At 40.7% G+C, this 21,900-nt stretch overlaps 1 protein-coding gene across 2 annotated transcripts in view; it reads left to right on the top strand.

The window, feature by feature from the left end:
- The window catches only part of SCUBE1 (signal peptide, CUB domain and EGF like domain containing 1), a 1,931,683-nt gene that overhangs the window by 1,641,370 nt on the left and 268,413 nt on the right, over nucleotides 1-21,900 (top strand). For both annotated transcript variants that reach the window (XM_086922270.1, XM_086922262.1), the window contains one exon: nucleotides 15,824-16,027. In XM_086922270.1, the coding sequence (XP_086778396.1) occupies nucleotides 15,824-16,027 (204 nt within the window). The remainder of the gene's footprint in view (nucleotides 1-15,823; nucleotides 16,028-21,900) is intronic.

Genomic DNA, 21,900 nt, shown 5'->3' with positions numbered 1-21,900 from the left:
CGTTTTAAGTATATTCAAATAAGGGACTATTTAATTCGTAAGATGAACTTGATATCTGTAAGTAGCTCAGATTTATGGAGCTGTTTTTATTCAGCAAATCGGAAATCATTAATTAGTATGGGATATAAGTGTTTAAATCAAAATAAGCTGGACGAAGCTCCTTGTTTAGCGATAAAATGGACTTCCATATTAGGATTCAATGTGACAACTGAGAACATCACAGCTGCTTTAGTAAACATTAACAAAGTGACTCATTCATCCAGTTTAATGCTCCAATCGTACAGAACAATATCTCACTTATACTATACACCACTGAGAATTCCAAATGGGCACAAAACAATCGGAGCAGTGACCGTACTAAATGCCCTAAGTGTGGGCTGGTGGCTGCAGATATTGTACATATGATCTATACATATGATCTATACATGTCCGGTATTAACAGGGTATTGGTCGGTAATAGAAAACATTTTACATAAACAAAAAGTGATTAGTTTTGCATTATCAGCAGCCTCAATTTTACTTGCTATATATCCATCTAGCACAAGCAACACAGATTTGTTAAACATTCTCCTGACCAGTGCTAGATTGGTTATTGCGAGAGCTTGGATTTCCCCGAACCCTCCTCATACAATGGAATGGTGGGCGTTAGTTAATGAAATCTATACTATGGAGGGCTCAATTGCAAGGAACCGGGGAATAAAAGCAATCGGGAAGTTTGTTAAAATTTGAGGTACCTTTTTAGAATAGTACATGACTACAGCAGACACTAATAGTAGTAGGCCTTAGGGAATGTATTGGTGTTTTTCCATTTCGTTATTGTTGATCCAGGACTATACATCATTTATCCATTTGCTTTTTGTTCTGTCTTATGGCTACATTTGGAGTATGTGTAATGCAAAGAGTCTGGCGTTACTTTATTTGCATTTTGATCTGTACCGTTATTTTGTATTATATGTTTTGTAAAAAATGTATTTGTTGATCACCTTGACCTGCTTGTCAATAAAAAATTTAAAAAAAAAAAAAAAAGATGACATCCCTACGTTAATGAGTAAGTATTTTGAATGAGGAGGAAAGGTGTCAGTCGTAGAGGCTTCCTAAGAAGTCTCTCCACCGTTGGGATGGGTCAAGCAGCATAAAGCAGTGGTGGTTGGCATCTACTGAAGATGGAGTGGGCGGGCGAACAAAAGGGAAAAAAAGAAATTCACTTACCGGTCTAATCCTGATGATGGTGATGACGTCCTTCTCACTCCGATTTCGTCTGCTGCTGGGACAGCAGTGCAGGCCCCAGCAAACTCCCTCGACCAATCCAGGACTGCTCATGTGCTGTGAAGCAGCATGTGAGCAGTGCCCTGATTGGTGGAAGCGGCCTCTGTCGCCGCTCCCAAGAGTGCTGGATGCCTGCACTTTGCTCTCAACCTAGCTGTCTCTAATCAGCTGGGTTGAGAAGCTTAGAGTGTGCATGTGTGGCTGGTCATCTCCAGACGGCCGCCCAAAGACACAGGCACACTTTAAACAAGTGCAAAAGACATCCCTCTGCCCACCACTCCTCCCTGCTCAGTTCAATTGTTACCAGAGGGTCGGTATTCTTCTCTATGAAAGGTGGTAACCCTACCTCTGTGCAGTTAGTTCTGTGCTGCCTCTTCTCACAGACGAGCAGTGCCCGTGGAACTTTCTCACTCAGATTGGCTCCACCCACTCTTGTGAGGTACCTAGCAGGCATGTCTGAAAAAGAACCAGATATAGGTGGCCGTTTGAGGCCATTTACCGAGCGGTAACGGCCGATTTTGGCCGTTACCGATCGGTAAATGGGTGACAGGTATGTAGGGGGCATTATTTTACCGAATCGGTAAAATTACCGAATCAGTAATTTTACCGATTCGGTAAAGTAAAAATTCGGTAAATGTACCGATTCTGAGGCACCCAGATGTTGGTGGGACTCTTCAGAGTCCCAGAGGCCTTACTGAATCGGTATTTTACCATGAAATCCAATTTGATGGTAAAATACCGATTCCGGTGTGCATGCACATGTGTGCTTGCACACCTATGCCATGTGACAGGCAGACCTGCCCTTAGGGCATGTATGCCTGCCACATGGCACCCAAGCCTGTTTTGGGGGTGCCAGAGGGTGTCAAAGTGACACCCCCTGCACCCTTGCTTCAAAGCCCATAGGAATGAATGGGCATTACCGATTCGGTATTTACCGAATCGGTAAATACCGAATTCTTCCGATTCGGTATTCCAGCACATCTGGAATACCTACATATCCACCCCTTAGATTTACCGATTTTTAATTACCGAATCGGTAAAATTCGGTAATTAAAAATCGGTAAATCTATTTTACCTACATCTGGGGCCCGATGTAAGTAAATCCCATTAACCGATTTTGAAATACCGAATTTTACCGCTTCGGTATTTCAAAATCGGTAAATGGGATGTAGGTCCCAACATCTGGAATCGTTACCGATTCCTTACAAATTCGGTATTTACCGATTCGGTAAATACCGAATCGGTATTTGCTATTGAATCCTATGGGCCTTTGAAGCCCATAGGATTAAAGTCAAATACCGAATCGGCATTCACCGATTTGGTAAATACCGAATTTGCCAAGGGTGCAGGGGGTGTCACTTTGACACCCTCTAGCACCCCCAAAACGGGCATGTGTGCAATGTGGCACACAGACATGCCCTAAGGGCACGTCTGTCTGTCACATGGCACATGTGTACATGCACAGATGTGCATGTACCCAGGAATCGGTATTTTACCATGGATTTGTATTCCATGGTAAAATACCGATTCTGTAAGCCATGTGCTGATGGAACATTGGCTACCTACATTGCATTTTCGGTAATTTTACCGAATCGTTATCATCACCGAATCGGTAAATATTACCGATTCGGTAAATATTACCGATTCGGTAAATTTACCGATTCGGTAATGATAACGATTCGGTAAAATTACCGAAAATGTGCCCCTACATCACGATAGCCCTTTACCGATCGGAAACGGCCGAAAATCGGTATTTTCGGCCGATTCCGATCGGTAAAGGGCTACCTACATCGGGCCCCTGGCCCCAAATAGCTTATTTTGCTGCACTTCACTTGTTTGTCATTGTCGGCTCAGAGCATTCTGAGCCCCTCCCCCCCCCCCCCCCCCCCCCGCCTCCCTTCATAGAATATGTATACAAGGCCCCCAGCTGCACTGCTGAAACTGTGGGGTGAACGTTACGTCCCTTCGTCTACAGCAAATAACCCGTGCCTAAAATAAACCAGACTATTGCATTTTGGCATTGGGTATTTTTCAATATTTGCAATAATGGTCGGTTTTCAAATAGCTGTAAATTTAATTCCAGCTTTTTGATTCAAGGCAATGGTAGTTCATTAAATAGTTCAGACTAAGAATGTTGGTGTTAGCATGATCTTCGCGTGTTTCAGTTTCATATGATATGTTAAACTCGGTATGATCCTTTTGTCTAAATTCAAAGTTTAATAGTAGTTTGGGGAGTCTTGCTGCAATTTACCTTCCAGTCCATTCAACATTTCGCTCTAAAGCTCACTTTTAAAGCTTCGTTTTTGCGTGGTGGCAGGAAATGTGAACCGGGATTTCCTCTTCCAAGGTTTCGTGGATGTATGTAGGTCTTTTAAGTAAAATGTTCTTGAGAGTTAATCTCATGCTCTGCCTAAGCAGCCCATATCAGCCCATATGTGAACTCCCTAGTGAATTTACAGTTAGTGTGCTTTTATTGGCGGAAAACAAGGTAGGAGACTAGCATTTATTTCACTCTAAAAGGATTAAGGCTTTGAAGAAATATACGGGTTTAGTGGTAACAGCATATGTAACTGAGTTTTGTGTATTTAAATTAAAGTACTTGTACCTTGCGTCTTGCACTTTAGTGTGTGCCTCACAACATAAGTCCACCTAAACTGGGAAGGCAAGCAGCGAGTTGGTGCAAATCACATATTGGGGTGTGATGCACACACAGTGATCGAGTTGCACCGTCATTAGCCAAGATCAGCTTTTTCAGGAAAGCAAACGCTGGAGCAGTGTTGACTGTATTTTTCATTTGTTTGTATCCAAAGAATAATACATATTCTGTACCTCACATCATATGTCCTCTGTTACCAGACAGCTAAACAGTGAGGCAGAGAGAGGGGTGCACAATGAGTGAGGTGTGCTATATTTTAATCACGACTGGCTTTTTAAGGAAAATAATGTTAGAGCGACGCAAACTTGCACTTTATTCTGTGCCTTACACTGTAGATCCCCTGTAACTGAGAAGACTAGTTGTACGGTAGTTAAGACATCCAATTAATGGTGGTGCACTGTGTGTGAGGCATGCTGTGATTGGCCAAAAATAACTTTTTTATGAAATGCAAACACTGACCCAGAGCAAACTGTGTGTTTTATTTATTTATATCAAAAGTACTGTTAACTTGCCCTTAGCACTTTATTCTGTGCTTCATAATGCAAGTCTCTTGCCGCTGGGAAGCTAAGCAACAATCGTGGTGAAGATCTGGTATTGAGGATGAGTCACACAGCAGGTGAGGGGTGCTGTGATTAGCCACGTTTTTTTGAAAACAAACTGTGAAGGGGTACAACAGTTGCACAACGACACGCGCTTTGTTCTTGAAGCACGCAGCCATCTGGCCGACAGTCAGGTAGCAGTACACTGTACTAGGCGCATTGTCTAAACATATGCCATATTGATGGAACTAATTATTCTTTTGGGCTCTGTATACGTTATGAATCAGCTCCTACGTGAAGTTAAAATGAGACATTTAAAACTACAGAGCAAGCAATAATTACTCTGAAAACAGCCAGAAATCCCTCAATGACCACGTACTCAGGGTCCTATAATCAAGTACAAGCACATGATTTAAATTATTTATTTTTATAGACCTCGGTGGCATCCTGTCTCATATCCAGGGAGTGGGAAGAATAATAACAACATTGGAAACACATATATATCCTGATTGCCTAATCACTGTTATTGTCACAAATTAGTTAGACCACTTTACAGTTTAGTCAGATGGATGTCCAAATCTATCTATTGAAAATTACAGCTTCCTATTTAGGAGTGATTGATTTCAGGTTAGAAACATGTAACTTTTAATTACTCGAGCACAACATGAAACAACAGTCTATTGTGCTCACTGTCATTGTGAATCTATAATAATTAAACTAAGCTCCTTACCAATTATATTTCAATATGTTTCCTACAAAATATATTGCAATTGTTTGTAGATGATTTTAATAAGAATAAATAAAATGTATTGCTTGATTTAGAATTAAACATAGAAAATAGACAAGTTGGCAAATTGATCTCAAACATAATAATGATTGCAAAGTCACATGTTGATTGTAAGAAAAATAACAATTTGATCGCACCTGGTTGTAATATTGCAAAGGCTGTTGATGGAATGACCAGTATAAATAACAATATCTCGGTGATATCAACAAGGGTGAAAATACCTTTTCAGCTTTATTTGTCAAAAAGTATAGTAAATTATTTAATAAATTAAACAAATGCAAAAAAAAAGCTGTTGAGGTTGTAGTAATCTTACATGATAAGGCCATGTTGCTCAAATCTATTAGTGGAATAGACTCCTGGGTACCAACTGAAAAATCTATTAGTGGAATAGACTCCTGGGTACCAACTGAAAATGATGCCACACACAATTTAAAGGGGGTTCCGAAAAAAGACCATAAACCAACAGATAAGGATATCTTCCAAAATGTTAGAAAACAAACGAATTTATGCTCCAGTAGTTGTTGGCAATGCACTTCAGACATCTTGTGTAAATATGAATGTTATTATACCACAGTTGAACCCCCTTGCTGTTGAATTTACATCACATATGGAGTGCACAGCCAAAATGTATGTAACTAATTAAAGTGAGTGGTACTTTTTCAATACTTTTGTGAGTTTTGTCCGTGCAGTCTGTAGTGTTATTTCAATGAAAAGCTGTTGGTACTACAGTTTCCATTTGCACGTCAACTGACAATTTTTCCAATTCTCAAAGTTATGCAAGTGTAGAAAATACGCCTAATTGAATTAATGAACCAACAAATTTGCATGCTGTCTAGACAGTATTAAGGCAGTGTAAAAGGGTGTCAGCAATTAAAATTCACCAGAAGAGTAGTTTGAAAAACATTTATATTTCCAGGGGCAGATTTGATGTTTTGAGTAGGGGAAATATAATTCAGCTTTCAAAATAGCACCCTGAGTTGCAGGACATTGGTACTTTAGACATTTCTAGTTTTGGTTTTCAACCACCTAACATGATGAGATAAATGGATCACCAGTTGTCACTTGGACAAAACCTGAATATGTAAATCTAATTTTGTTGCACAATGATTTTTTATTGATATATCTAAAGTTGAGAATGGTATTAATGCATTTTTTTGCAGACAAATAGGGATTATGAGAAGATATGGAAATTAATAATCCAATGTTAATATTAGTCTGTGGTCCTGAAAGTTATTGTCCCAAATTCAGTGGCGTTACAAAGGCCCCAGTGGTGCAGGCGGGCCCCAAGCTCCAGGGGTCCCCCTCAGCACAGTACTCTGACCATAGAGCTTCTGATTGAATCCGGAGGAGGGGCCCTCCAGTTACCTTGCAGGGGGGCCCACTCAAGTTTCGTTACGCAAGTGCCCAAATTGAAAGACAAGTTTACTGTAACTTGGAACCTGGACATGGTTAGATAGTGTAAAAGTTGATAGGAATTGGCTTACATCAGAACTCCTATCACATCAGTGTAGTTGATAAGACCTTGTAATACAACATGGATTTTACTAGACCACAAGTTGGAACACAACCAAGTCCTAAATTTAATTAGTTTAACGTTGAACAGTAGTCATCAAGAAGATAATGAGACTTTGTTTTCTCAAATTAATTTATTAGTATGCAGGAATGTAAGACAATTGAAGACTTTCATCTTCCTTACTATAGTGTCTACTTTAACATGTTCCTACTCAAAGATTAAGTAGAGGTACTAGACAAATTAGTGGCTTCCCAATATATACTTCATCAAGATTAACAATTAATATTCAGTAATTAATCATTAGAATTACCTAAGTAACCTTGTATGTGATATAATATGGAACTCTTGTACCGATCTAGTGAACTACGGATCCTTTAAAAACTTTCGGGGTCGTTCGAAGACTATTTTCTCCTACTGTTGTAGGAATATTAAGTGAGCCTTGATAAAAGTTGTATCAAACGACGAAACACATGTCGGCTGTCTGCTTCTTCAACTTGCACTTCTAGTCAACCACACCAAGACTCCTAAGGATTTTCTCGCTTAACCCCTTCGATGCTCATGACGGAACGGTTCCGTAATGAGCATCGGTTGAGCTGTGCTCATGACGGAACCGTTCCGTCATGACAACACCCATTTTAGAGGATCCAGCACTGGAGGAAAATCTCCGTAGCAGCGAGGAGGTTATGTTAAATCGCTGTCAACACGTGTTTACAAATAATTTTTTACTTATATTGTGCCAATCTGGGTCTATTAAAACGATACTGACTACTAAGTCAGGAAAAAGACATACAAGTGGTTGTGCTCTGTAATTTATATATAATAGGATTATTAGAAGCTTTAATTGAAGTAATAGGTTTTTACAGAAATATATTTCAAAACACTTAGGACCAAATGTACAACACATTTTACCGGTCGCCAGCGGCTTATCACCCATCGGGCCGATTGTGACCGGTAAAATGCTTTTTTAAATGTACCAAACCTATTTTGCGAATTGTTAACGTATAACTAACACGCAAAATATGGCTTGTGAGTCCCAATTAGGAAGGGTGGTGCCAGGGCTTCCCTTCCTAATAGCGAGTCGCACTGGTATGTAGGAATGTTTTGCAACCGTGAATGTGATTGCAAAATATTTGCAGTGTATCACCAATTTCAAATTGGTGGCAAGCCATTCGTAAACCACAAGGGGTCCCGAAGGAATTCCTTCCCTTTTGTGAAGGGGGGGCAACATTTTTTGCAGAGCAGGTAGTGGTCCCTGGGATGAAAAATGAAAAGAAAACTTATGTTTTTTTTAAAAGCATCCTGTTTTCCTATAAGGAAAACAGGCTGCATTAAAAAAAAACTGCTTCATTTAAAAAGCAGTCATTGTCATGGTGGTCTGCTGACCCCAGCAGGCCAACATCCCTGTGAGTGCCGGCCATTCACTATGCCTCTTTCCTCATGAATAATAATGAGGCAGGTACCTGCGACCCATTTGGGAATTGCAAACAGTTTCTCAGGCACTGTTATGCATCAGGTTTTGCGACTCACAAATTGTGAGTCTCTCATAATCGCAATTTGCGAGTCGCAAACCCTGATGGTCGTACATCTGGCCCTTTATCAGTTTCAAACATCAAAATACAGAAACCTCACCAAACCAGGTCCTGCTTTTATCCTTCAAATCCCCCCTTCCAACCCCAACGCCCTCTCCCAAAGGAACTCTATTTCGCATTTGGCAATATATTCACATGCAGCTGCTCAGCAGTCCCAGTGTTAAGAACTACATCTCACGTCTCGCCCTCATTGTTAGTGGTTATTATTACTCTGTCTTCTTGAGACCTATTCAGTCCGAGCGCTTTTAGCATCTGCACACATCTCAGGGTCGGCCACTTTTCTTGGAAGTAGTCTATAACTGGTTTCAATGTTTCCTCAAATTTCTTTGTCTCTTCCTTCAAGTTACATTTCAAAAGCTCCATTGCCATCAACATCCACAGGTGTCAGGCCCACGGAGAGCCGTCCTGGACGTTAGACTGTTTCCCATGTACCTCTATCTCTTGTTTGGATGCTGGGAGCATATGAGAGATCACAGTCCTTCATTCTCCTCCACCCAATTTCCCCTAACCACAGGGCCAGATACTCTATATCACTGGAAAAGGGTCTTGTGGTATCAGTAAACCTGCCACCTTCTTTATATGAATCAGTAGTTCCTTCCAAAACATTCAATCAATAAAGTCGTACTTGTATAGTGCAGCTTATCACCCAAGAAGATATCCAGGCACTTTGCTGCAGGTTTCAGTCAAACAGCCAGGCCTTGAGTCCCTTCCTAAAGTGGGTCAACAAGGGTGAGGTGCGGAGGTGGAGGGCATTGCAGGATTTTTGGCTCATTGGGAGAAGTCTTCCTGGGCGGCTGGGGCAGGCGCTTGATATCTGTACGAGAGCGAGGTGTGCGGAGTGGAGGTTCCTGGGAGTTTGGGGGAGTTTGGTGGAAATGCAGGCAGTGTTCATGTAGGCTGGTCCTTGGCCATGGAGGGCGTTGTAGGTGTGGGTTAGAAGCTTGAATTGACTTCTCTTATGGACAGGAAGCCTGTGGAGGTCCTTCAGGTGCTGAGTGATGTGATTCTTGGACAGGTTGAGGATCAGTCTAGCAACTGCGTTCTGGATCATCTGGAGTATTTTCATAAGTTTGGTGCATTCGATAAGCATAAAGTCTCAGACAGCCTCACCCCACATATAAGACAGTACCCTCTTTCCATCCTCCTATCCAACATCAACCATTCATGGTAGGGAAGATTTGCTTAAATTTCAGCGGTGTCCGGTACCAATTGTACATTATTTTATACCATGTTTCTATACCCTTTACATTTTTCACTAGTTTAGGAATATCTTGTCATAGTCCATGCCACTCCACGTGGGATGGTGTGGAGTGCAAAAAAACGATGGATTTAGGCCCAGATCTCTGAACTGGGGTGAATGTATGACATTGTTCTGCATTCTGTCCATCACCTGTGGTTTTTGTATTTGTCACCCCGAGTGGGATGGGTATGCTCAGACGTGAGTCCCATGCACTCCACACCACTGGATTCAAGCAAGCCGGGCTGAAGACGGCTGGAATGCCAGAAACCGGTCCTCGGAAGCTTGTTTCCGGTCCAGGGAAGGCATGGCTTGGCAGTTCGGGCTGGACTGTTCCCATGAGGCACAGGGCCAGACTGATTTGCATATGGCCATTTCTGAACTGGGGTGGTATGGAGTGCAAAAAAACGATGGATTTAGGCATAGGGGTGAATGTATGACATTGTTCTGCATTGTGTCCATCACCTGTGGTTTTTGCACTCCACATGGGATAGCTGTGTGTTTAGTACCCTCCCTCTAAGTGGTGCATGTAGGGCCAATTGTGCGAAAGGATTTACAAAGTCTCCTATATAACTGACATTAATCCCTTAGTAGGTTTGTAGGGAGGGAACAGTTTTTCAAATGGCTTTAAGTCTCTGCTTCCTGTTGCATTGCTTGGAGGGTGTACGGCCCAGTGTTTTGGCAATACCATAATCTTTCATTCCCTAGGGCTCCAAAGTCCAATTTACATTGATTACATTATTTAGATGTGAGTCCTTAAAAGAGATCTCTTTACACGGTGCAATCATCCTTTCGTCATGCTGTGTTTTTTTGGTCTCTAGGGCAGGGGTGAATTCTAGATGGTTGATTATCAGAATAAATTGCGAGGAACACTTATTTTGGAGGAATCTAGATAGTGAGTCCCATGTTTTCATCAGGGGCTTAGGTTTTTTAGAAACATAAGCCATGCTGGGTCTATCTTACTTTGGGAGCCAAAAGGCATCCCAGTGGAGTCTACCCATCAAACACTTTTCCATAATGGGCAAGTTTTCTTTTTGTTTTGATATATTTCCAATACTTCGGTAGGTCTGGGAGGCCCAATCCTCATCCCCCCTCCCTTGCGGCCTTTGCTGTATAAATTTGTTGAATGCAGACTGGAGCCCCATATCCTGTTTCGGAAACAATTCAGAAAGGCCCAGGGAGTAATACAGTAGTTGGGGCAAATATAAATTTATAAGGCATTCATTCTACCCATCCAAGAAATAAACAGTGGGGGCCATCAAGAGTGGTCGCCCTTTACTTTGTTAAAGAGCAGAATATAATTCAGTTTGTACAACTCTTGTAATGTTGGCGTAATCTACACTTCCAGGTACTCAATTGCCTTTTTAGCCCTTAATTGGAAAGATATCACCTATTTGTGTTCAGATTTGATTGTCTATTTTGATACCCAGCACCTCAGATTTAGAGATCTCAATTTTAAATCCAGAGATATGCACTTATATGTCAGAGCAGTGTTGCATTGCATTTATTATTTTTTTGAAAAATTGCCTTGTGGAAGGTAAAAAAAAAAGTAACATATGGATAATTTATGGATTTTTATGTAGTTTGCTAATTCTGTGATACCACGACATTCAGAAATTTCTAAAATGAACTAGAATATATTTGCAGAAAATCTGAGGGGAATTGTATTTTTCCAGATATATGGATTATCATATTGAATCGCTTTATGAGTCCAGCCATCTTTACTACTGAGATAATACTAACCTGTAATGAAGTAAATTTACATTCAACAGTAAAGTAATTAATGTAATCACATAAAAAAATCAGTATGGCTCCATGACCCACTGTACTGCCCTTTGGAATTTTTAAAACATGGTCCTGAATTTTTGCTTTGATCTCTTTTTAATTATAGCCATTTGACAGCCATTATTCTAGGCTTTTGGAAGTGTTCTATTGTTCCTCCTGTTCCTAAGACTCAATGCTGGTTCCTAATAATTACCATCTCATAGAAATACAGGATGTTGGTGCAGCATTGTACGCAGATCGGTTACTGAAGCACCAAACCGTTTGGCTCTCCACAAAACAATTTGCTACTATGGTATCAAACCAATTTTACAGCTGAAGCTAGCAGCCAAGTAAATATATTGGCTCAGTTGAGCTATAAACTTGTGAAAGACAAGAGTTTATTATATTCATGTTGCGTAGATTTTACAGCCACTTTTGACAACATCATCAGAACTTGTTTATGGTAAAAAGTAAGTATTGGGACATCCCTTCCTACTGTTAAGATCCATTATACATTTGTTTAAATATACTTGGGGGGGTGTTAATGTAGGTGATATGTCTATGGTACATAAATGATCTATACACATAGAGGATTAAGACAGAGGTTGTGCTGGCCACAATATTTTTCAACCTCTAAAGTGATGGATTTAGGATAGATTTTGGTTAAAGTCTAAAAGACAGGTCTTGTTCACCATTACTGTAGGGCCAGCATGCGCAAACGTATAACAATATGCGGATGATATTGTATTATTACTATATATTATTAGAACAAAGGGTTTCCTTCCTGGCAAAATACAGTAAAAACTATTTCTGGTGGTTATTATTGAATAAACAAATGAGGCTAGTTTGAGATATAGTAGAACGGATACATTTTGTGTGTCTAAGGTCAAGGACTTCAGAGACCTGTGGAATATGACCTGTTAAGCATCCATTTCTTTATTTCTAAAGAAGTGTCACACAATTTCAGCCATTCATCTCTGTATTTTTCAGAAGAAATGCTTCACTATGTCTATTTCTTTTTACAGAATGATTTGCTTGAAGCTTGCCCCCTCCATCTGCTTCGGGAGAATTGATTTTTCCTATGGAATTCCTCAAATAGAACACAAAGAAAATACCCAAGTTACAAATCTGTTGCTTTGATTTCCCGCATCACTCGCTCTTTTTCCCCACCACCAGTCCACCAGAAGATTCTTTGTATTTTCCCTGTTAGCCTCTGATTGTTCCTTTTACTCCCTCTGCAACCATAATACTCACCTTCAGACTTCATCCCCAAACGGACGTGCAAAACCTCCTTTTCTGCATTTGCTCCTCCAAGGCACAATTACTTGCCTGAACAGCTCTGAGGAATAACCATGGCTGGAGAAAGTTGCACCTCCTTATCCTGAAGCCACATGCTCATCCGAACCACCTTTACCAATACTGTGCTTAATGTCTGAGGCTGCTCTAGACCTACGTTGTCCCTCTGATGTTGGTCCCAGAATTAATTTGTGGCTCAACCCTGCCTAGTCTGACTGGATCTACTCTCTTTGTTGTCATTAATTAGTTGGCTGCCTCATGCAATCTCCCTTCCTTGTGTTCTACTCCTCTTGTTGGTTGATTCTTTTGAGACTGCAGGCTCTCGGTGTACTCGGGTCCTCTCCGTTCCCACGTCATCTTCTATGACAATACTCTGCTATCCTTCCAGCTCCCTCCCCACCTCTACTGTGCCTTCCTCCCTCTATTCAGTCACTGTTCTGCAAACATTTCCCATGTGAGTGCCCACATCGCACATCCTTATTTCACAGAGTTCTCCTTCCAAGTCATTGTCTTCATTTCCTCACTGGGTAACACCACATTCCCTTTCACAAAAGGTTCTTTGATTTAGGTTAAACAAATGATAGCAAGGGCTAAATATATTTTTTTTCTTGAATTTTATATAGCACATAGCTACCCTCGGGCATCCCAGCGCTTGTCCAGAATGGAAGCAAATGGCAAACAGGCAGATACAGCGGCATCAGATAGGGAAGAGATGGGTTTTCAAAAGTTTACGAAACCTAACAATACACGGCTCTGAACGCAAATTCAGAGGAAGCGCATTCCAGAGAGTGGCAGTATTAAGAGAGAACCTTCTCCCACCCGTGCGTGCCCTTCTGGCTGTAGGAATTTGCAACAAATACTGTTGATCAGAGCGCAAAGCTCTGTTAGACTTATAGGGCACAACTAAATTCCTCAGAATGGGAGGCCCCTTATACTGACGCGTTTTGTGAGCTATACAAAGCGACTTAAATTTAATCCTTTCCCGCACCGGGAGCCAATGCAGCGTCTTCAATGCGGGTTTGGCTGACTGCATCCTAGGCGAGCTCGTAAGAAGCCTTGCAGCCGCATTTTGGATTTGCTGAAGTTTATTCAGCGTTGCTTCAGGGGAGCCCAGGAAGATGGCGTTACAGTAATCTAACCTAGATACAATAAGCCCCTGAATAAGCAGCTTCTTTGATGTCAACGGAAGAAGGGGCAAAACTTTCCGAGCTGCACGGAGGAGCCCAAAGCAGACTCCTGCCGTTCGTTTTGCCTGGGTCCTAAAGGAGAGGTCCTGCTCTAACCAAACCCCAAGACTCTTAATCTCCTCTTTAGGACTGGGGAGGTCGCCTAGACAACTGGGCCAAACAGTTGCGGGGAGTGAGGGCCCTTTTTGCCCTAGCAGCATTATTTCGGTCTTTGACCCGTTCAGTTTTAGAGCTGATTCACACATCCAGGTGTAGACTTTGGACATGCAAGAATGCAGCGCATCTGGATTTTCCGTCAGCTGGGAAAGAGCCACCACCAGCTGAGTATCGTCAGCATAGCTGACGATTTTAAAACCAAAAGGGGCCACCACATCCTCCAGGGGGGCCATATACACATTGAATAATGTGGGGCTTAGGGATGAGCCCTGTGGCACACCACACTGGAGGGGGATGGATGTCGACCGTTCACTGCCTTCCCAGACCTGGTACGACCGGTCTCTAAGAAATGACGTAAGCCATTTCAAAGCCGCACCTGTAACCCCCAACTCTGACAGCCGATGGATCAACACTTGATGGTTAACAGTGTCGAAAGCCGCACTGAGGTCCAGGAGGATCACTGCCACTGACCCTCCTGAATCCAAAATATGTAATTTGATTTGAAGAAAAAGGTGTACTTAAATGCCATTTAGCCTGACTAACACAAAACTAAACTGCATCTGTTTTGCTATGATTAAATTAATATAGAAGTTGCAATGTCCCTCATGGAAGCCATTCCTTGAAGTGTTAAATGTATTCCCATCTTATCCAACAGCAGTGAGTAATTCTCAGGTAAAATAAATGATTGATTCAGCACTATGTTATCTTTATGGATATTTTTTTAGATTACTGTTTGCTTCAGTACTGTCACACAGAAAGCTGGAAATGGTTTGTGTTAATGAAACCCTTGAAATAGATGCTCACATTGTGCATATTTGGTCTAGTTTACAAAATGGTGAAAGGGAATCTAGGAAAGATTTACTGTTGAGCGAACTTTAAAATCCAGATATAGTTTGTTGTCCTGGTCAAATGTGGATATCAAATATATTAAACTGTTTACATTAAAACGATATAATGGATTCTGACATCTTGTATCTACTATTTAAGAATACATTAAATAAATATTTGCAAGCAAGGGCTTTTGAAAATTATCTAAAGATTTTTTCAGGGAAAATTGTTTTTTAGTCTTACATTTGTGTATGCAATGCAAACTACAACAGTATATCACACCTGCATTTATTATGACTGTGAAGTAATCGCTTCTAAGGTTGTGCTTTAGCCTCCTCGATTTTTGTTGTTATCAAGTTTTTGATTTTTGTAAAAGAAACTAGTGTGATTAGATATTTGTAAGAACATTTTAGTCTATTGCTTGATGGGAAATGGTGCTCAAATTTATGGATCAGGTGTTGAAAAATTCAGCATTATGATGCATTTTAATGATTAATTATAAACATGATTTTTAGTTCACAGTGTTTTTAATTTGTGGAAGTGTTTTGTTTAAATGATGTTCTTTGATAGATCATAACAGTCAAAGAAAACATATCTTACAGAGCGGGTATATCATTGTAACCTAAAGTTCAGTTACCTGTTAATAGAGAAGCTAGGAATTTTCTTATAGGTTCGCAACAGTTCACACGATAACATAATTAATTTTTTAAGACTTGTAGGTTCTTATGTTTTTATTTCATTTTAGGCATTAGTTAATAGTATTCCTTGAAGTGTAACTAAAGTTGACTTCTCATTTCATTTGGATGTCTGTGGTGCCAAAAGTCGCTGGCCCAAATCCCACTGTTTCCATTCTGTTATTAATGTTTTCCGAAGTCCAAGGAATGATCACTTATTGATGTGCTCTCTGACAAGACAATCACGTGGCAGTAAATTATACATACACAGACACATGCAAATATGTTGCCACACAATATAACTACACTTTCTTAACCATTTCCTTACTAGGACTCTGTAATGTGGACTGTGTGCGAAAAAGGATGGAACAAAAGCTGCAAAATGCAATTAAAACCCTGAGGAAGTCTATCAACAAGCAACAGTTTTATATTCAGTTTTCTGAGACGGAGTATGACGTTGCTCAGAAACCAGCAAAGGGCAATGAAAGTCACATGACGTGCAGGACAGGGCAGGTTCTGCAAGACGGAAAATGTGGTATGTTACAGTCAAACTTCTTGCTAATGCAGTCAACATTCATGGCTGACTGATGCATCAGGGACAATTATCTGTGTGTATTTATTGTGCAAGTAATGTTTCTCATAGTCATTGAAGTGTTTGTAAGCAGGGTTTATCATGCAGTTGGGAACACAAGATGCTAATAAGATGTATCTTTGGCATTTACAATTGAAGCAAAGCCCCCTCTCCCCATTACTTTTTGCTTTGTCTTTAGAACCTTTTTTAAACGCTCTAAATGACCAAACCAATATTATACCAGCTTATCATGGAGATATAGCTCTTAAACTAACTGCCTTTGCTGATGACATAGCAATTTATACATCCGACGTCAATAAAGCTATGCCAGAAATCATAAATGAAGCACAAAACTTTGGGAGAATTTCAGGGTATAAACTGAATGTGAACAAAACCCAAATTATACTTAACTATACCCCGGATATACATATTTTTGATACATGTAAAGAAGCCGTTTATCTAGGTATTAAACTCACTGCCAAAGTGGGGGAAATTTTGAAAATAAACTACGAGTCATTTTTAAAAGAAACTACTGCTAGTCTCAAAAAATGGCACAAAATACCTCTCAGTCTGATAGGGAGACTTAATTTGATTAAGATGAAAATTTTACCTAAGTTTTTGTATCTGTGTAGAGCCATACCACTGCAACCAAATAAACTTTTTTTTAGTAAATTAGACGGTATATGTAGTAGTTTCATATGGGGGTATAAAAAGGCACGAAGGGCGGTTAAGTTCTTGACACTACCAATTTCTAAAGGGGGACTTACTTTTCCGGACTTTAAATTCTATTTTTTAGCTACTTTTTTTTACGAACAAGGAGCTTACTAAAAAATACTCCTTCTCTATTCTTTCATCAGTATATGCTAGGCGCCGACTCTAACCAATTCCTACTACGGGTTCATGATCCAAACTACTTTAAGTGGGTCAAATTTAAGACTGCTAAACATGCTATAAAAATCTGGGACAAAATTTTACATATTAGTAACAGCTCATTTTACAACGCCGAACTTAGATTATGGAATAATCCCGGTCTGCCAAGTATATTTTCGGATGGTTTGGCGAATCGCTGGATTAGACATGAAATAAGTTTACTAGGAGACCTTTATGGGACCAATGGTTTGACAGACTTCGAGAACCTAAAAATTACTAATGGGCTTACAGATGATATGCACTTTAGATATAGACAATTGAGAGATTTTTTTCATTGCAAAATGAGAATAACGGAAGTTAGACATTCAGACATTCTTGAGTGTATTTACTCTGATAAAACAAAATCATTAATAAAACTGGGATACCAATTGTTAATTAAGGATAAGGGTGATAATACAACTCAAATTGCAGCTAAATGGTCTCGCAGACTAAATCTAAATATAAACTCAATACAGATCAGCAAAGCTTTAACTCATTTAAGCGATATAGTGCATTCCTCCAATCTTAGAATGCAACTATATAGGACAATTACTGAGCTGTACTATACACCACAAAAAATATCCAGTTGGGCGCAAGGAAACCCGATTTCGGACAAATCTATGTGTACTAAATGCAACACAGTTGCGGCTGGAATCGAACATATGTTATTCTCTTGCCCAACATTTTCCACTTTTTGGAACAGAATATCTTACCATTGTAGAATTAACCAGATAACTATACCGGAACTTACAGTACAATTGGTTCTATTAGACATCCAGGATAGCAATAGTCCCAACAAGGATCTTATAACGATTTTGTTAGCATGTGCAAGACTAACTATAGCTAGGGCATGGATATCTAAAGAACCCCCTAAAGCGGCGGACTGGCTTTCTTTGGTTCACGAAATCAGAACCATGGAATTTTCACTAGCTAAATTTAGAGGTCCAAAAGCCCTTATTAGAAAAGAAAGGATTTGGAAACATTTTTTTGAAGGGCAAGAAGGGGGGACAGGTCTCTAACACTTCATTTCTTTTTTCTTTTTTCTCTGTTTATCTTTTTAAAGTTTTGTGGCAAAATGTACTTCTTTTTTTTTAAGCTTTGAATTGGTTCCATACCTCTACTCTACTACTGTATTCATTTACTTATGTTTACTTCTCAAAACGATACCAATGGTACTATATTGGTAAAAACTGAATTACATTATGGAACGGAATTGTAATGGTTATTGTCGTATCTTGCAATAAAAAATAATTTAAAAAAAAAAATACAATTGAAGCAAAGTGTGTTAAACAAAATACTACTTTCTGCAGAAGACACAGATAAGGTCAAAAGGAAGTGAAGTCACATAGGTCCTGATTACGAGTCACATGTGTTTTTTCAACTCAAGCGTAAACCCCTGTTTACACTTAGGTCGGAAATACAAGCTGAGTGTTAGTTAACACATGAAATAGTTATTGTATCATGTGCATTTTGGTGTGTTAAACACAATTTATTGCACCTGATAAATAACATACCCCATGATACAGTGTTTTTTCAGGTGCGATAAATTGCACCTATACTTGTAATAAAGCCCTTCGTCTCACAACTGAGTATCATATCTACATCTCAAATATTTTGAAATTGAAGTAAACTGAATAATTTCACCTTAAAATAATGAATAGAAAATCGAAAGTATATAATTTTCTAGTATCCCTCATACAAAGAAATCACATAGTAGCCAATTCACAAGGAAAAAGTAAAAAATCTAATATGTGCATTGGGGATGGAACACATGGGCTTACTTACGGCCAAGCCATACACAGTTCTATATGGGAATCTGATCCCTAGAGGTTACTCCTGCTCTGACCAGCTTAAATTGCTTCTAAACTTGTGGTAGATCTTTGGAACTTACTCTCTTCCTCATCTTTTGAGGTTGGTTTCCTCACCGAAACCTGGTTAATCTCCACCACTCTACCAACCATTACACTTGCACTACCCGAAATGTATAAAATACTTAGACTGGACAGGGAAGGCAAGACTGGGGGTGGCATTGCTATAATTTTTAAAGAGAATATCAAGCTTTCAATAGTGGAAACTGCCACAGGAGGCTGGGCAGAAATATGCATTTTTAAGCTTGACTCCTCTAAATTCTGCTGGAAAAGTGCATTAGTTTATCGTCCGCATATTTGAATATATTGCACCCCATGTGCTAGCAGTGCAAGAGTTGCTCCTGTTGGGAGACTTTAATTACCATGGGGAAGATTCCTTTAACCCAGAGAATAGGCAACTACACTCCCGATTTAGCAACATTAGGCCTAGACCAACAAGTCAAGGGACCAACTCATGTCGCTGGTCATACCCTTGACCTCATTTTTACCACCAACATACAATTGACCTGCGACCCACCTAAACCCTACTCTGACCTGAGCACTTAAATATTTGCTTCCAGATTCCCACTCTTGAGGTGAAGAGAATATCATACACTCGTCATATAAATCTGTCTAGACAGTGGCGTAAAATTACACCAGTTTCATGGACCAAGGAGCTAACGTCCACTATCCATTCTGACAATCCAAGCACTCTCTGACTTCAACAGTACGCTGAACTCTGTTTTTGATAAAATAGCCCCTCTCAAACATTATGAAAATGGGCTACAAATACCCCATGCACCTTATATTCGACAGAACTAAAGATATAGGACCTGGACCTAGATCAGGACCACAATTGCGCTCTTTTTAAAATCTCTTTTAACTGTAACCTCACAGTTTGAGGCTTATTAATTTATCGACCCCCAGGCCCATCTAAAACTTTCAAGGAAGCGCTGGTAAACTGGGTCACCATATTAGTCAGTAAATCTGCTAATTTCATGTCCTATGGGATTAAAAATCTCCATTTTGAAGATGACCAAAAGAAGGCGACAGCCAGTTTTTTAGCCGACCTAGCAGCATGCCAGCTGATGCAACACGTCCCTAGCGCCACACATTTAGCAGGACATTTGTTAGATCCTGGTTTTTCTAATCCACCTGTTATAAAGATCCTGCCTCCTCTCCCTTTGATATGGTCAGATCATTTTCTCAACTCCATCTCCCTATGTTGGCAAGGCCACTCTAAACAGACCAGCTCTCAGCCTACACTTAAACGTCCATGGCATAAACTAGATGTAGATCAGTTCTGTAACCTATTGCAGGCACAAAAACTTCAGTTGCCCTCGAACATAGATATTGATCTTGACATATTCCATGACTCCCTGAATAGCTGCATTCCAGCTAACCTTAGCCACAGTAAAATAACTCAGTGTAACCCATGGTTCAAGGAGTCTTTGATCAATGCAAGAAAAAACTGTAAATGGCTGGAACGGGTGTGGAGATGCACATATGACCCAATAGCGAAAAGCCAATACAGTGCATCCACCAGGGCCTACCACAAATTGATTCATAGGGGCAGGGTGGACTATGTGGCTTCTAAAAGAAGCTACCCTAGCGAGACTGCAAAGAGCCCAGAATGCAGCAGCTCGCCTAATCATGAGCGTACCCCCAAGAGTATCCGCTAAACCCGCCATTAAGGCCCTGCACTGGCTCCCAGTCCGCCAAAGGGTGGAATTTAAAGCCTTGTGCACGGCCTATAAACTGATCAATGGCTCGGGACCTGCGATCCTCAGCGGCATGGTTACCCCTTACAAAGCACCCAGAGCTCTACGGTCCGAGAACGAGCACCTGGCCAATATTCCCAAATTTAAGAGGACACGCACCGGAGGTCGACGTTTCTCTGTGAAAGCGTCCACCGGATGGAATTCCCTCCCACGCTCCCTCAGACTGGAGCCCAGTTACCTGACGTTCAGGAAAAAACTCAAAACCCTCCTGTTTCCCAAATAAACCCTTCGCCCCTATCCCCCTCAGCAGGATTTAATCTTTATAGCGCGGGGATGCCTTCGGGTCACCAGGCGCTTTATAAGTTGCTAAAATAAATAAATAAATAAATAAAATCAAACAGAGTAACAAACCATCAAAAGTTATTTTCTCCCCTCTCAACGACATGAGGAATCCAAAGTTGGCAGGAGAACCCACTATCACCTGTAATACTCAGTGTGGTATGTTGGCCAGACATTTTTTGGATAAGGTGGAGGATATTTACAAAACCTCCCAACCTTAAGTGATAATATAAGTAAGTTGGAAAGGGGAAAGGATAAGGTGAATGGTAAAGGTGAATGAATGAAGCAACATTTATTGAGCGCATGGCTACCCTGGGGGCATCCCAGCGCTAAGACAGAAGCAGAGAGGAACAACACAGCACACTCAAGGGAAGAGCCAGGTCTTCAATGATTTCCGGAAGGCTAAATGGCTAGTTTCCCTCCGCAGTCAGAGGGGAAGAGTATTCCACATCTTAGCAGCGTTGTAAGCGAATAGGGGTCCGCGACTCCTGGCCCTCTTAATCTTGGGAACTGCCGCCAAATGTAAGTTGTCAGATTGCAGTCGTCTATTTGCCGCATAAGGCAAGGTTAGCATCTTATGGGCAATGCACATGGTTTTAAAGCTGACCCTACTCCCGATCAGGAAGCCAGTGGAGCGGCTTAATGGTGGCTTTGGGGATTGCCGGCTTGGAGTCCCCGTCAGCATCCTTGCAGTGCAATTTTGCACCGTTTGGAGTTTTGTGAGGGTCGAAACCAGAGCTTCGAGTTAAGGGGCATTCCTTATTCCAGGTGGTAAAGAATAAGAGCCTGTACCATAAGCCTTCTTCCCCGGAAAGGGAGAAGAGGGAGCACTTTACGGAGCATCCTTAGGATACCAAAACAGGAAGCCGCAACCTTCCGTGCTTGGACCATGAAGCTAAGATACTGGTCCAGCCAGAAGCCTAGACTCTTTATCTGGGTCTTAGGGACGGGACCCATGCAATCTGGCCAAAGAGTGTCCACCCTGAAGAGGGATGGATTGCCAAGGAGCATCAGCTCCGTC

Source organism: Lissotriton vulgaris, chromosome 1_1 (genome assembly GCF_964263255.1).
Source record: "Lissotriton vulgaris chromosome 1_1, aLisVul1.2, whole genome shotgun sequence".
Lineage (NCBI taxonomy): Eukaryota > Metazoa > Chordata > Amphibia > Caudata > Salamandridae > Lissotriton > Lissotriton vulgaris.
Note: the sequence above shows the minus strand (reverse complement) of the source record. Positions and strands in the feature narration are given on the sequence as shown.